Source organism: Lacerta agilis, chromosome 3 (assembly GCF_009819535.1).
Source record: "Lacerta agilis isolate rLacAgi1 chromosome 3, rLacAgi1.pri, whole genome shotgun sequence".
Taxonomy (NCBI): domain Eukaryota; kingdom Metazoa; phylum Chordata; class Lepidosauria; order Squamata; family Lacertidae; genus Lacerta; species Lacerta agilis.
The window spans coordinates 71,577,365-71,593,751 of NC_046314.1; the positions used below are offsets into that span (position 1 = coordinate 71,577,365).

The following is a 16,387-nucleotide window of genomic DNA, read 5'->3' on the forward strand; positions in this document are numbered from 1 at the left end:
GACTTCCGGCGTCGGCACCTGCGCGTCGCAGCGCCACCTGCAGGCGGGAGGCTGCTAGGACTCACCAGGGGGCAACGGAGACGAAGGAGGGGAAATTCATTTGAAGCTTCAGACCCAAGCGCGCTTCCCGGGGAGAGAGGGGCGGCGACGGCGGCGTGGGGAGCCCGACTCCCATCCGCGCCAAGCCTGGCCAATGTTCAGAAGTGATGGCAATTTAAAAGTGCAGCAACATCTTGTTTGTGCTTTCCCCTGTTTCGTGGTGGTTTTTTCTGCTTCTGCCGTAAAGGTCGAGGCAGAAAAGAGACTTTCAGTCAAACGGGAACACGGGAGTCATACACAGCACTGCGCTGAGGGTTGGAGGCCAGCGTGAGTGGATCCCTGCGGTGTTCTAATCCATTTGCCTAGGCGTGCAGCAGGCGTAGGAGCGGGCGGCTTTGATCGCTGATGCCTCCTAGAGAGGAGCAGCGCGCTGCGCTTGGCATCCCGATGCTCATGCTCATCCCTCGCCTTTATGCCCCTTTCCTCTTTGGGGCACACCAGCCACGCTCGGATTCTTTCGAACGCGCCTGCGCGGTTCTTCCGCTCATTTTTTCTCTCTCTCTCTCTCTCCACCCCGCCCTCCGGCCGCTGCCGCCCTCAAGAAAGCTGGCGCCCGAGGTAACTGTCGAGCGGCGCAGCGGCTGTTTCGAATGACGCGATAGAGGCGCGCCGCTCGATGAAGCGAGCGAAGGGGCACAGCTCGGCTCGGGAGAACTTCTGGAGCGGTAAGTTGCCGGGTCCGCCAGCGTCGCCCTTCGCCTCCCGCCGCCCTCGAGGGGAAGGGCAGCCCTGGGAAGGAGCCCAGAGCCGCTGGGCTGAGGGGGTCGGAGGAGGCGCCGCCGCCGCTACGACTGTTCTTACCGCTACGGGCGGCAGGCACGGCTTTCTCCTCCCGCTCCCCCTTCCCGCCCTTCGGACCCGTAACGTCAGGACGAGGGTTTGGCGGGTCTTTGGGCCGCGAGTTGGGCCCGGTAGCCTCCCGCCCCCCTGCCTCGCTCCCGCTTTTCCCTCCAGTGGAAACGCGGCCGGCGGGGTGGGGCGCCCTTCTCGACACCTCTTTCCCGGCGGCTGCGGGATGGCGATGTCCCCGGTCTCCCGCCTCCGCCCGGCTGCTGCCGCCCGTGCGGTTTCCCAGTCCATGGGAACTAATGAGGTGGATCCTAGCCAGTGGCCCTAAGGTAGGTTGCTTCTTCTCGGCCACATGTGCTCCTCCTGCAGCTCCTCCCGATCCTGTGCATGCTCTCTACTTGGAAGCAAGTCCCACTCCGCTGAATGGGGCTCCTGCACCGGTGTAGGATGCGCTCGGAGGGAGAGAGGAGAATCATCACCTTTCTGGTTCTCTGCTCGTTTTTCTGCAAGTCGTTTTGGCACACACGATTCCGAGAGGCACTCGATGACTCTGCGCAATTTAGGGTGCTATCCTGGTCCTTGGCCATCCTAAAAATGTTTCGTGAGGGAGGGCCAGTGAAATGTAGTTTGCTGCATTACTCTTTAACTAGTAGCAATGAATCCAAATTGCCATAGGTAGTTTAACGTACTTAATTGAAACGGGTTACATTTCCATGGGCTCAAGATCATGGAATCGTAGAATTGTACGGTTGGAAGGGACACCTAGGATCATCTGGTCCAACTCCCTGCAGTGCCAGTCAGATGCACTGATCCATTGTGCCACAGATTGCTAGTCGGTTGTTGCTTAGGCTATAATCCTAAACTTACTGGCAGTTACCGGTAAGTGGCATTTGAACTGTTGTAGTGTGTAGTGTTGAACAACAACAACAATGTGTAATAGATATCAGTGAAACTCATCTATTGGGTGGTTGATGTCAGTCTCTTTAGAGAGAGATTTAATTGTGAAACCTGCAGTGGGTACTTACCGGCAACTGTCTTGAATTATTTCTCCAGCTCTTTCACATATATTCCTATACAAACATAACTTTCTCTAAACATGTGAAGAGAGGGAGCTACAGATCACAAGAAGGAGTGGTGATTGACTGTGCTCATTTTATAAGAGTTTATACATGTTTTTATATATGCTTAGATGTCAGTATTGTGTGTGTGCACTGTTAAATGTATGTTGAATGTTTTTTGTATTTTTTTGTATTTGATGAAAGCTATAAATAGAGGGATGACAAAGTCAATTTCCAAACAGCTGTAATGTGCAATGGTTGCACCCCTTTACACTTGCCTAATTCTTTGAATCTTGAAGTGTTAAATGCTGGTTAAGAGTGGTAGACTCATAATCTGGTGAACCGGGTTCACGTCTCCACTCCTCCACATGCAGCTGCTGGGTGACCTTGGGCTAGTCACACTTCTTTGAAGTCTCTCATCCCCACTCACATCACAGAGTGTTTGTTGTGGGGGAGGAAGGGAAAGGAGAATGTTAGCCGCTTTGAGACTCCTTCGGGTAGTGATAAAGCGGGATATCAAATCCAAACTCTTCTTCTTCTTCTTCTTCTTATGTAGCAGTATAACAATAACTGTAGAAGGTGTATCTGCAGCTGGAATGATTATCCTGCTTTGACACCGAAATACTTGTGGCATTTGGCAAGACTGTTCTAATCCCTGGTGTAGTTCTGTGTCAGTGAAATAAAAATAGTGCTGTTTGGATGGCAGCCTTCAGTGAGTACTTCTATAAAACACTCCTTGAGGAAGCAAGGTTTGTACAGCTTCATTACTGAAGCAATACAGTCCATTCTGTAAAATAGCTTATTCAAAGTATTGATGTATGGAGGTGCTTCACAATGTTTCTGGGTTGTTTTTTTACTAGGCCTTTAAGCTGTTGGTTTCTGGATGAAATAGACATTTCCTGGAATGTTGACAAATGATGCTACTAGACCAGGGGTTTCCAGATTGCGGCCAGTGGACCACCAGTGGTCTGCAAGCATCATTCAAGTGGTCTGCGATATGACTGCAATAATTACTCATACTGATTTTTATTTTTATTTTGCTGCCTTTATTTCTTATATTATATTTGATTGTATTACAGCTTGAATTCTGTGGAGTTCGAATTGCAATAAAATACAGGCAAGGGGGGGGAATAAATTAAAATACACACACAAAAAAATGCATAGTACCACACATTACAGTTGCTACAGCAAGCAGAAAAATCATTAAGTGATCTGCCAAGGCCATATATAATTTTCAAGTAGCCCATTGGCCGGGGTGGGGAAGCGCAGAATGGAAACCACTATACTAGATAGTGATGTTCTCGTGCTGTTCATAATCTAAGAGCAGCCGTGTTGGAATCAAAGATCTGTGTACAGCATCTTATTTTACTTAGTCACCAGCCAGATGCTTTTGGGAAGCCTGGTGGGGAGGGCATGAAGGCATGTTGTCTCTTCTTCCAGGCCACTGTTATTGGGAGGCAGGCTGTCTCTCAGCCTGTATGATTCACATAGAAATGATTGGCTACCAGTAATAGCCATTGATAGACTTGTCCCTCATAAATTAGTTGAATCCTTCTTTAAAGCAAGCTGAGTTAATGCTGAGTTGTAGCAGTGAATTTCATTGAAGTACAGTACTAGTTTCTAATTTCACTGAATCTTCTTCCAATCAGTTTTTTTGAGGGTGTCCCAAACCAAGTGTTACACGAACGAAATGAAATACTCTTCCATTTTCTCCACACTATGCATACTTTTATAAATGAGTATTGTGCTGCACCTTTTACAATTACACAATTTTCTTCCCAAGATGGGACAATCAGAAATGTACACAGTAGTTCAAATGGATATATGCAGCCATATACTTGTACACATAAATTATATTGACAGTTTTGTAATTGATATTTAATATGCATTTTGTTGTTCAGTGACCCCATGGATCAGAGCACGCCAGGCACCCCTATCCTCCACTGCCTCCCACAGTTTGGCCAAACTCATGCCAGTCGCTTTGAGAACACTGTCCAATCATCTCATCCTCTGTCATCCCCTTCTCCTTGTGCCCTTCATCTTTCCCAACATCAGGGTCTTTTCCAGGGAGTCTTCTCTTCTCATGAGGTGGCCAAAGTACTGGAGTCTCAACTTCGGGATCTGCCTTTCCAGTGAGCACTCAGGGCTGATTTCTTTAAGGATGGATAAGTTTGATCTTTTTGCAGTCCATGGGAGTCTCTCCAGTACCATAATTCTCAAGAGTCTCCTCCAGTACCATAATTCAAAAGCATCAATTCTTTGGCGATCAGCCTTCTTTATGGTCCAGCTCTCACTTCCATACATACAAGGAACATATATTATTTCTTAATTCAATTTAAAGTACGTAAGCAACCTTAAACATTAATGCCAACATATTTCTACTTTCCTTTAGTAGGGAGTAGGTCTTATTGAAATCATTGGACTTAGAATTGCATTTTTGCTCTCTTAAACTCACTCAGTTTTATTGTGTAGTTTTGATCTATTTTTTCCATGTAGGTGTTTTTGGAGTTTGCCAACCTTTGGCCATAAGCAGCCATCATTAAACAATTATTGCTCTCAATACAGATGCATGCACGTGGCTTTTTCCAAATAGTTTCACACTCAACAGCTAGACATTCTATTTTTATATTATTTTTATTTTTATTTTCCCCACAATTCCTGATGTCTTAGCATGGATTTTTGCATTTTTCTTTCCTGACATGCCCTGAGTTGATTTCATTGAGCTGTGCAGCACAACCCCAATATTTTTTCAGGTTAGTCAACCAGCATTAGAAACTCAGATATGCTAATGGCCAAATGACACCTTAAACCAATGTTATGATTGCCACCACGGAATATCTAGGCACCGTATTTTTCTTAGAATGAGACATTATTATTATTATTAATTCCATTTCTATACCACTTTATATTTCAAAGAAAAAATCTCAAGCAGGTTGATAACACATTAAAACATCAACTAAAGCAATCCAGTATAAAGCAAATTCAAGTTTCAAGGAAAACATTTCAGATTTTTCTAACTGCTGCCTCCTATTCAGCCAAGGGATATAATAATCAGTTTCAAGCTTTAGTCCAAAAAGGATCTCTTGGTGTAAAAGGTCATGCCACTTTTGGAGGAATGCTCTTTGAAGGATGACCTTGAGCTCTCCATGGCAAACATTCAGGAGAAGCATCCTGTATCAAGGGACTGCAAGGCAGAGCAGGGGTATGCAGGTACTTCAGGGGTCACATCAAGCCACCCTCCTCCTCAAGGTGTATTTTAGTTAGCTAGCTATTTGTTTCTATTTTCAGTGTGGAAAACGTTTATGTAATCTGATACTTATTATTTACTTGTTGCACTCCTGGTTTTGGCTTTTTGCTAGTCCTGGGCAGGCCGGTGCAGTGGCTAGTGTGTTGAGTTTGGACCTCCAAATCTTTTCTCAGATAATGAATGTCACCAGAAGACTTTGGGAATAACACTCTGTCTCAGCTGAACCTCACAGTCTATGCGGGTATACAAAGTAATAAAATGATAACCTCAGTTTGCTTGTTACTTAACATTCTTTCAAAGTTCATGTACGAACAGAATAGAAATTTTAAGTTTCAGTATTTATTACTGGGTCAAAGAAGAAACCAAGTTGTAAGTACTTGATTTCTGTTTAGGTATACAGTTATTTTCCTTCCAAGCTGAGCTATTTGGGTTGGGTAGCTAAACTGATGGTGTATTGCTCCTTTGCCCTGCTTCAAAGGTACCGGTAACTCTCATAACAGATCTCATCTGTCTGTTAGGCTTATGCTTTTTGTTTACTTCAAAAACCAATTTATTCAGTATGTGGGAGATCTGAAAAGGGGATTTGTCATTGCAGATTCTTAGAACTGGCACCCAAAAGCTATTGTGCAAGCAGGCCCATGCATACGATACTGGAAGAAGCACACTTGACAGCATTGTTTGGACAACAGAAATACATTTTGTGGCTATAAAAGACAGCGGTGTTGTGTGTTTCTTAATTTTACCGCAAGGCATGCATTTCATTAAACTTGTTTCTCTCTTTCAGACTTATGATCCTCCCCTTAGACACTTGGAAACTGAAGTCCTTTCAAATATGTCAAGACAGGCTGCATACCTTGTTGGGATGCTTTAGGAAGTGACTCTCAAGGCAGATGGTGTGAAACTGCTTTTCTGGACGGGGTTTCTGTAAACACTTGTCACTTGACTGGACACCGGACTGCTGCCATGGATCAAAACAACAGTTTACCACCCTATGCCCAGGGTTTAGCATCCCCTCAGGTAAAGATGTGTGAGTTTTGGAGCTTATTAGGAAACACAGGTTTCAAAATTATTTACCCAATGAAAAGTGATGCAATGTTGTAGGCACTAGATCTTCCTCCTCTCATTATCTTTTTTCTCTGTGGGCTGGCTTCAAACTCTATCTATCTATGCCTGCCTGCCTGCCTGCCTGTGAAAATCACAGGGTGGTTTTACCTAGAGATGTAAAATTTCCGAAAATTTTGAAGCTCGGAAAAAACCCTGGTTTTTTTCGGGGGGAAACGGAAATTTTCAGAAAAATTGAAAAAAATGCTACATTAGCACTTCTTTTTTCTTTTCCAGATTTTGAAAGTCATTCTGTTACTTTAGAAACATAAAATATAACTGTGGACAGTTTTAATGGGCATGAAATTATCACAACTAGCATATTAAAAATATAGTGTATCCAAAGAATTATTACAAACAGAATTTACTTTTAAAATAATATTTATTTGTATTTGTAACAAATGGAGCAACAATCGCCTGAACTGTTTACTAGTTTATGTGGAACAAAAAAACCTCCACAAAACATTTTTTTTAAAAATCCAGAAGTAACAATTATTCATATTTCCTCTCCACAGTATTTTAAAAAACATTCTCATAAAAAGAACTGAAGAAGGAAGTGGGACTAAATTTCAATGAATGGGCATGAAATTTAATCAGAATCATTTTCTGAGCTGTAATGATCAGTATCAGTTTCAGTCTCTGCTTCTGCATCTACTCTGTTGTGTCTGTCATTATTACAGTTATTATGGACTTCTAAAAACTGGATGTTTGCTCTGATTGAAACCATTTTTTCAATTTTTCGGGGGAAAACTGTCAGGGAACTGTCCCCAGCTCAGTGCAGGGTGGTGGAAGGGCTCTTGGGATGCTACAGAGAGCCTCAGTCCCTCCTAACCAGTAGCACCTCCTTGACGGGCGAGGGAGCAGCAAGGTCTCCAGTGGGGAGGGGCAGGCAGCTCAGGGGCTGGAGAGCCGAGGCTCGGGATGTTGGAGAGACCCTGCACTCCACTCGCTCAGCGGGCTAGGAGGGAGACATGCTATTTCCATCGCCCCAAGTACGCAGAGGGGTGAAACGATAAGAGGGGAGGCGGAGATTTCATATACCGAAACTCGTACGTTGGGGTCAGAACTGGAAGGGTCCACTCCCAGATTCTGCAGATGGTTGATACAGACATGAACTTTTTAGCTCTGCACTGTACCTAGTATGCACAATAAAACTACTAAAGAAACGGCTGGAGTTTTGTCTGGTTTCTCATGAGCAACCATCCAAGGACCTTACAAAAACAAAGAAGGCTTCAGGAAAAAATGGGAAAAACCCCTTTTTTTCCGGGGGGTTTCCGGGCCTTCACATCTCTAGTTTTACCTGTCCCTTCTCACCACAGGCCAGAACATGCTCTGGCCCTACCTTTTGCTCTGCCTCTTCAGTGGCCTTAGTGAAAGGGTAGTTGGCAAAGGAGACAAGAGATACTCCTGGCCCTTATTACAGCCATTGCCCCAAGTGGAGGCATGCTTGCTGATGGAGTAGTCCCTGCCACAAACTTACTACAGCCTCCTTCAACAGTAGCCAAGAATGCTTTTCTTGGACCCTCTCTGTTTTCTTTAAACTCTCTGGAAGCCAATTCCTTGGCAGGAGCTGAAAGTATTGGAGGCACTTCTTCCCTTCCTGCTTCATTCTTGTTTGCTTTTTGAGTGGGTGAAGCATTAAAAGACACAGACTCCTCCATACTGACTTTCTAACCACCCAAACTCAGTTTCCAGCATTTTATGTCTTTGGCATGAAAGCTCAGTTTGTGACAGAAAGAGAGGAGATTCTTACTTCATTTAATTTCAAAATATAGTCTCAATTTATCATTATGGTTTAGACTTGAATGCTTTTTTTAAAAAAATTCTCTGTTAAAGTGAACAATGTGTGTCCAGATGGTTATTTGTATTGTGTGTGATAGTGTATACTGGAAATTCTGATCTCTCTGCCCCCCTTCTGTTGTTTTGTAATTTTGTTGTAATGCAATTTGATTGAAGGGAACAATAAGCAAACAATAGTTTGTTTATTTAGAGTACTGTATTTATATACCATTTTTCAGGTGGACTTCACATAAGATTATTACAACAATAAGCACCACCTTCTTTAAAAAGAAGTTGCAATAGAATGGATGGGACAACTTGTTTAGAAAAAGCTGTTACTGCTTCTTCTCCCTTCAGGGCAAGATGGTCCTTCAGACATCCCTGTGGTGAAAGTTGAGAGAAGGGAAAGTTGCAAAACACTGCAAGGTTGCTTAAAAAGAACTGTCCTGCATACTCGGAATTTGCTGATCTATCTTTAAAGCGTATGACATGTACAACTGAATTTATTTTAATTGGCTTCAACCAGTAATTCCCAAACTGTGTCCCAGGCATGGGGTCACATAAGATGAGAGATACCTCTTAAAATAATAGGTGGAATTCAGCATGGCACTCTTCCAGTTGTTCCACCTGTACAAGCATTTCGGCTTGCTAGACAGAATGATCCCACCTCTCTCTCCCGACCTCCCCAGAGCCAATGTTGGGGCACAAGGGGAAGTGACAGGGGAGCACCATGATGCAAGCAGAAGTTACTGTGCAGGGCTTCTGCTGATGGCACTGATTAGGTGACTCCTGCCCAGCTCCATGTTCTGAACCCAAAACAGCAGCCCAGAAGGGGCTGCATCGCTTCATGATTTTACTGCTCTGTTCTTCCCTTGATTTCATTTTGCTTTCTAGTGGTGGGCAACTCCCGACACCTCTCTGCATTGTATTTGGATAATTCAGGCAGAAATATTTTGGACACTTACTTAGGAGGAAGCCTCACTGAACACAGTTGGGCTTTCTTCTGAGTAAACATGCATAGGGATGCAGTGTCCGTCGTCCCTGATGCAAAGACGCAGCAAAACTACCTGCTTCAGGGAAGGAATGCTGAAATGAAAGGGAAGTGCTCCCTTGAATAGGTAGTTATTACTTTTACAGGTTCTGAAAATCAACCATTAAGGATATAAGAGCGCTGCATGCCTTCTCTCAGCCAGAGAGAAGCACTGACTTAAAAAATATCCCAGTGCTAATGAAAGCATATTTGAGAGAAATCCAATTTTGGTCTACACCCCCCCCCCCTTTCATTTATTATGGTAACTGAATGTCAATTTCAGCCCTATTATAAGAGTAAAAGTAAAATAAGCTGATAAAAATGCCTTGGAGAATACACATGGTAATATACTCATTCTGGAGGATCCTGGCTACTGTTTCAGTGCAATCCTATGCATGTTTACTCAGAGGTAAAGCACACTGTGTCCAGTGGGTCTTACTCCCAGGTTAGTATGCATTAGACTGCACCATTGGTGTCAAAATAGAATTGGCTGTTTTTAAAGCAACTTAACAGATACTTAATCCTCTTCTTGGTGGTTCAAAAACGTAGCATTCTCTAATTATCTTCTCTTTTTTTAGGGTGCGATGACTCCTGGCATCCCTATATTTAGTCCCATGATGCCCTATGGCACAGGGCTCACACCCCAACCTGTTCAAAACACCAACAGTTTATCTATTCTGGAAGAGCAACAGAGGCAACAGCAGCAAGCAGCAGCACAACAGTCCACATCACAATCCACACAAGGTGCATCGGGTCAAACGCCGCAGCTCTTCCACTCACAGACACTTACTACAGCTCCTTTACCAGGAACTACACCTCTCTACCCCTCTCCGATGACCCCCATGACCCCAATAACTCCTGCAACACCTGCCTCTGAAAGCTCTGGGATTGTACCACAGCTACAGTGAGTGTGTAGTCTCCTCTTCTCCCTCCTGTGACCCTGCAATATTTTTAAATAGTGACTGTAAGCTCCTGTAACCTTCTGATCTTGGCTAGCAAATCTATTTTTTTTATTGACTAGGGCCAAGCAGCTATTGTTAAGCAGCAATAATAAAGTACCTTTTAATGGCAGCGACTTAACTAAAAACCACTGGATAGTTCACATATCCCTCCCTTCCCAGACATCTCAGATAAGCCTCACAACATTTGCAAAAGATGTTCAGGGTTTAGCATATGTTTGGGGGTAAAGAGCTTCTTAGGAATGTGACAGCTATAGAGTTCCTCTGCATGCCTGTGCTCTGAACTGGTTCACAGATGGGGGTTCATGAACACTCTCGATTGTTTGATTGTTCTTAGACAACAGGATAGGCTATAAAGCAGGAAGTGCCCTTAATATGTTGACCATAAACTGTTAATGCACATCAATGTGGCACTGAGTGGGCTCCTGTAGTTTTATAATAGTTCAATTCTTTGTTGTGTTCAGAGACAATATGATAGCACCCTTCAAATATTTGTCACAGCTCTGGTGGACCAAATGGATTTCCTGCTGTTCCAGAGGGTAGGACCCCAATCAATGGGTTCACCTGTGAGAAAAGGAAAAGGAATGTTGTTTAAACATTAATAAAAACTTCCTGGTAGTATTAGCTGTGTGAAAATGGAACAGACTGCTTTGGGGTGTGGTAGACTTTCCTTTGTTGGAGATTGAGTGTGTGTGTGTGTGTGTGTGTGTGAGAGAGAGAGAGAGAGAGAGAGAGAGACAGAGAGACTGACTAATCTTGAAAATATATATTCATAATAACTGTAACCATATAAATCAGTAGGGTGTGTTTACATGAAAATTGGTACGAAACAAAGTTATCCCGGTTGTAAATCTTATAAGGCTGAGTTGTGTCCTGGTATTCTAGTTTTTACTTGCTTAAATGCAATTGCGTAGTAGGGGATACATTCAAAATTTGGAAAGAATCTAGCTTGCCTAGCATGTCTTTGAATTGTTTTTAGGAATATTGTGTCTACAGTGAATCTTGGTTGCAAACTGGACCTCAAAACCATTGCCCTTCGTGCTCGAAATGCTGAATACAACCCCAAGGTAAGATATAATGCAGAGTCGATAGCCATTACTTGATGCTTCTGTTTCTGAGGTACACTTTGACCATAAAACTAAGAAACAATAGCTGATGAAGAATAAACGAAACAGGGCCTTGTCCTGGAGTTAACAATCGTAACTGGAATTTGTTTTATACTTTCAACAACAAAAATAGAGAAAACCATTGTTTATTGCCTTCCTGGCCTTAGTCCTTGCAACCTTTCTACTTTATTTCCTGTATTCTCCAAGGACTCCAATTTTCTAATTAATTTCCACATCTGACATATGTCAGGAATTAGACATAGGTAGTTCCACTAGACAAGGGTGGCCAACTTCCAAGAGACTGCGATCTACTCACAGAGTTAAAAACTGGCAGTGATCTACCCCCTTTTTGGGGGTTCAGGTCAAAGTTGTTGAGCTTCTTTAGGGAGGAGGAAAGCGACATTGAGCTTTTTTAAGGAAGGAAAGCCCTGTTTTTGGTGGTTCAGGTCATTTTAGGGGTGCAGGGCAAAGATGTTGAGTTTTTTTAGGGGAGCCAAATTTTTTAGCTTCTTTGGGGGGAGCCACAGATCTACCGGTGATCTACCACAGATGTCCAGTGATCTACTGGTAGATTACGATCTACCTGTTGGACATGCCTGCACTAGAACAAATAATTCACCTGTTGGATTGAGTTTAGCAATTTCCTGTCTTTACTCTTTAAAGGTAAAATAAATCTAGCAGAATTGGTAGAAAGGATGCAAAAGTCACTTGCAAAGGTATTTCTAAAAGGGGAGTGAGTTTTTATCTCTCCAAAAGCTCCTTGGCAAAAGTAAAAAATTTGAGTTGTCCATTGCATAGTGACCATATTTAGATGCAGTTACAGGTGGGTAGCCATGTTGGTCTGCCATAGTCGAAACAAAATAGGAAACAAAATAGGAAATTCTGAAGAAGTGTGCATGCACACGAAAGCTCATACCAAGAACAAACTCAGTTGGTCTCTAAGGTGCTACTGGAAAGAATTTCATATTTAGATGGTATGTGAAATCATAGTTTAGTGTGTGGTGAGTGATCCTTAAGCTCACATACAGTAATTCTCTCCCTTGTCTTCCTCCTGGCATGACTGCAAGGAATGGAGAAGCTTTCCTTCCCATTTTTGCTTATTCAGTTTGTGCTTTGTGAACTGACAAGCTGTCATTAATATTGACTATGGTTAGCTTGAAACAAGCCAACAGAGCCTGGTGTTGAATTAAAAAGGAAAAGGTCCATGAAGTTGTGAGGTATTGCATGGTGATGGGAAGGGAAGTACCGTATTTTTCTATCTATAAGGTGCCCCCTGTTTTTGGAGACTCCGGTTTAGGAAAATGGGAAAGATGTATCAGTGTATAAGACACCCCCAAATTTTTGACATTATTTTTTAGGGAAAAAACCTAGTCTTATACACGGAAAAATACAGTATTTTTCCTAGTGTTTACCAGTTCATTTTAAAGCATTAGTGGTGGAGAATGCAGTCTTCCAACTGTCCAGGGGAGTTCTGCACTTATAAAGAATTGTTGGGGAAACCCAACTTCCTCTGCATTTTATTTACTGGGGGGAGAGGTGCAAATGGATAAGATTGGCACATCTGTTCTGCTAGATAAGGTCGCTCACATTTGGAGATTACAGTCTCTATATAGTAAAAAATGATAGTTTGTGGAAGAAAACATTTTTTTTAGTGTTGAATCTTAAGGAAGAAGAACCTGCTACAATTAAAATGTTATATAGGTAAAGGTAAAGGGACCCCCCTGACCATTAGGTCCAGTCGTGTCTGACTCTGGGGTTGCGGCGCTCATCTCGTGTTACTGGCCGAGGGAGCCGGCGTACAGCTTCCGGGTCATGTGGCCGGCATGACTAAGCCGCTTCTGGTGAACCAGAGCAGCGCACGGAAACGCCGTTTACCTTCCCGCTGGAGCGGTACCTATTTATCTATTTGCACTTTTGATGTGCTTTTGAACTGCTAGGTGGGCAGGAGCAGGGACCGAGCAACAGGAGCTTACCCCATCACGGGGATTTGAACCGCTGACCTTGATCAGCAAATCCTAGGCTCTGTGGTTTAACCCACAGCGCCACCCGTGTCCCATAATGTTATATAATAAAACACAAAACAATTTGTAACAGAGTGAGTTTGCAATACTCCTTGCAGTACTTTTAACAAGCCTCCTGAATAGTCATATTTAGGCTGCAAAATGTGGCTTATATATCTTAAAGAGGAAATGAGGACTGTTTATATAGCAAGATAAAGAATCCCTTTTGGAATGCGAGGTCCATACTCTTATTCCTGAAGTAGTTGATTATAAATGCTTGCAAAATTATAAAGATGACTGAGGAGTGAATTGTAATACAGAGGTTGTTGCAGCTTCAAAAATTACTTACTAATGTTTCTTGGGATTCTTGTAGTAACCACCTTTTGTTTTCGTTTTTTGTATTTCAGCGTTTTGCTGCTGTAATCATGAGAATAAGAGAGCCACGTACCACTGCCCTCATATTCAGCTCTGGGAAAATGGTGTGTACAGGAGCGAAGAGGTATGTGAGTGCATGGAGTATCTGCCCATTAATCTCAATGTCCAGTATAGTTTTATTCTTTCACTTGGGGGCTGACAGTCCAGCTCCCCAAGCACATTTACTGCACACACATGCACCATAGACAACATTTTGTTATTATTTACTTGGTAAAATTACTTTAAAATTACAGTGACTCCTTTTTCCCCAGTGAGGAGCAGTCCAGGTTAGCTGCCAGGAAGTATGCCAGAGTTGTGCAGAAATTAGGCTTTCCAGCCAAATTCTTGGATTTTAAGATTCAGAATATGGTGGGCAGCTGTGATGTGAAATTCCCCATCAGGCTCGAAGGATTGGTACTTACGCATCAACAGTTTAGCAGGTAGGTAAAAGGTTATTGTACCCGAGTGCTGAATACCATCTGCCACAAAATACGAGCGGATACCGCAACATACTCTCTTGTTTTTATCTCCGCCATTTTAATCTGTTTTGTTGGTATGTTTAATCGTTGCTTTGGATCTCCCATAGTATCCTCAATTAGGTGTATGCAAATGAGAAGGATTGCTTGTCAAGCTGTAGCAAATTTAGGACATTCTGTGGGTTGCATCCAGGTAAAAAGTGCATAGCAGACGGCTGGTTAATTTCCCCACACCTCTCACCAAAAACCCTCTCCATGAAAGACAGGCATCCACAGAAATTGGGCAGAGGCACTTTCAGTGAGCACTGCTCACATTTGCAAAAAGTGCATGTATTCAGTTTTTGGAGATTTCCTATTCAGCAGTCCCCTGACCCCTGGGAGAAGCACTGAGTCAGTTTCTGTCAGTGTCCTACTGCACACTTTTCTCAGATCCAACCCTGTATCTATAAAGTTTTGTAGACAAGAATTATAACACTTGAGACTTCTTCCATTTGCTAACATTTTATGATGTAATGATTTTATTGTATATAGCTGTATTTTAAATGGGCTGGTCGTTTACAAACAAGTGTCTCTCAAAGAGGGGGCGGGGAAATAGACTGGTCTCATGAAGTCTTGGGGACCAATGGTGTACATTGCTAGCTGAGTAGCCAGAGAAATGAAATCTGTATGAAAATCTTTTTAAATGTTAGCTCCCCATAAAGAACTTGAAAAAGGAGATGGTTCACCAGTTAGCTTAAGCAACATTTTGTCATTCTTATACAAAATGTCGTATATTTTGCTGGAAATGTCTGCTTTGGTATATCAGCCACAAGATTTAGTAATAATAACAAAAATTAACTTGTGGCAAGAGAAATAAAACGACTTTCTCTTACAGACATCTCAATCAACCCACATTAGCTTAAGTTTCATTTAAAGATTTTACCTGTTTATCTTTTCTTCCAGTTATGAGCCAGAATTGTTTCCTGGTTTAATTTACAGAATGATCAAGCCAAGAATTGTCCTGCTTATATTTGTTTCTGGGAAGGTAGTTTTAACAGGTAAGTTACCTATGACATTTCTGCATTGAGTTAAATTGTAGTGCCAACAGGGGTGCCTAATAGTAATGATTTCATGAAAATCCAAATTATTTTTTTAAAAAATCCTTCCAGTAGCACCTTGGAGACCAACTAAGTTTGTCATTGGTATGAGCTTTTGTGTGCATGCACACTTCTTCGGAGTTGTGTAGAGTCTACAACTATGAACCAACTGCACAAATAAGAGATTTGAGCCATGCACTTCCTCCTTTTTCCTGTCTACATTACAGGACAAGAATAAACCAGAGACCCTACCTCATGCTCTGTAAAAAAAAATTAAAAAAATTTGTAGTTTGGTTTTTTTAATGTGATTGTATAACTAGTGCTTTGCCTTCTAGGTGCAAAAGTCAGAGCTGAAATCTACGAAGCATTTGAAAATATATATCCTATTTTAAAAGGATTCAGAAAGACAACGTAACAGTTCCTTGTGCTTATCCAAGACGTTGGGGAACATTTTAAAAATTACTGATTATGGCACAGCAGTAAAAGGAGACTTGCAGACTGCAGCATCAGGCCTTGGAACATTTTCCCAGTTAGTGCCTAATTACCAGATCTCCATGGGGAGGGTGTTTGTGTTACGTCTATACTGAGTTACCGTGAGTTGCTTCACTTGGCTCTCCTTGGAGAAACAACTCGACTTATTTATATTTCTAGCTTTTAAACAGTTTTAACATCTATTTTTAAAAAAAATCTGAAACCTTACGCTGGCAAATTGGTTAAACTGTGTTACTCGACATTTAACAGTTTTCTTACAGTATTCGTTCAACCATGAATTTTATAATCAGAAACTTTGATTCTACATTTTTAGACCACCTTTCACATTCCCTGTTTTCAGTATTCAGCAGGACAGAAAGTTGCTAATGAAAACTGATGGTTGTATATATATTCCTCTATTTGGGAAGCATTTTTTTGAGTTCTAAATGCATAATACATGCTGCTTTTGAAAATTGGGGAAAGAATTTGAAGAGTAAAAACCTGTGATTAACCTGATTGGCTTCTGCTGCTGTTTTAATGTGCTAAATGCATGCTTGTAGCTTTCAGTGTATTGAATTGGTTTTTATAAGATTTCTTAACAATCCAGTATTAAAGCAATGTGTTTTGCTTTTTAAACTACTTTCTGTGTGTTTCTTAAGTATCTTTTTTTAAAAAAAGTTTAGCATATAAGCTATATCTTAGTTCAAACATTTTCTGGAACTGGTGGTCAATTCATGTAGTGGTGGAGCAGGCTTGCAGCCCTATAGGGATAAGAACAATTT

The 16,387-nt window shown here is 42.1% G+C and overlaps 1 protein-coding gene across 2 annotated transcripts; it reads left to right on the top strand.

Annotated features, from left to right (window-relative positions):
* Positions 1-623: 623 nt before the first annotated feature.
* Positions 624-16,241, top strand: TBP (TATA-box binding protein). 2 transcript variants are annotated; one of them, XM_033144231.1, is made up of 8 exons: positions 624-764; positions 5,978-6,210; positions 9,682-10,007; positions 11,042-11,129; positions 13,576-13,667; positions 13,855-14,022; positions 15,001-15,095; positions 15,470-16,241. In XM_033144231.1, exons 2-8 carry the CDS (start codon positions 6,157-6,159, stop codon positions 15,547-15,549), a joined length of 903 nt encoding a protein of 300 aa, XP_033000122.1. In that variant the 5' UTR covers positions 624-764; positions 5,978-6,156; the 3' UTR covers positions 15,550-16,241. The 2 variants fall into 2 exon arrangements, with proteins under 2 accessions (XP_033000122.1, XP_033000123.1); XM_033144232.1 differs by lacking the exon at positions 624-764 and adding an exon at positions 1,138-1,217.
* The last annotated feature ends 146 nt before the right edge of the window (positions 16,242-16,387 follow it).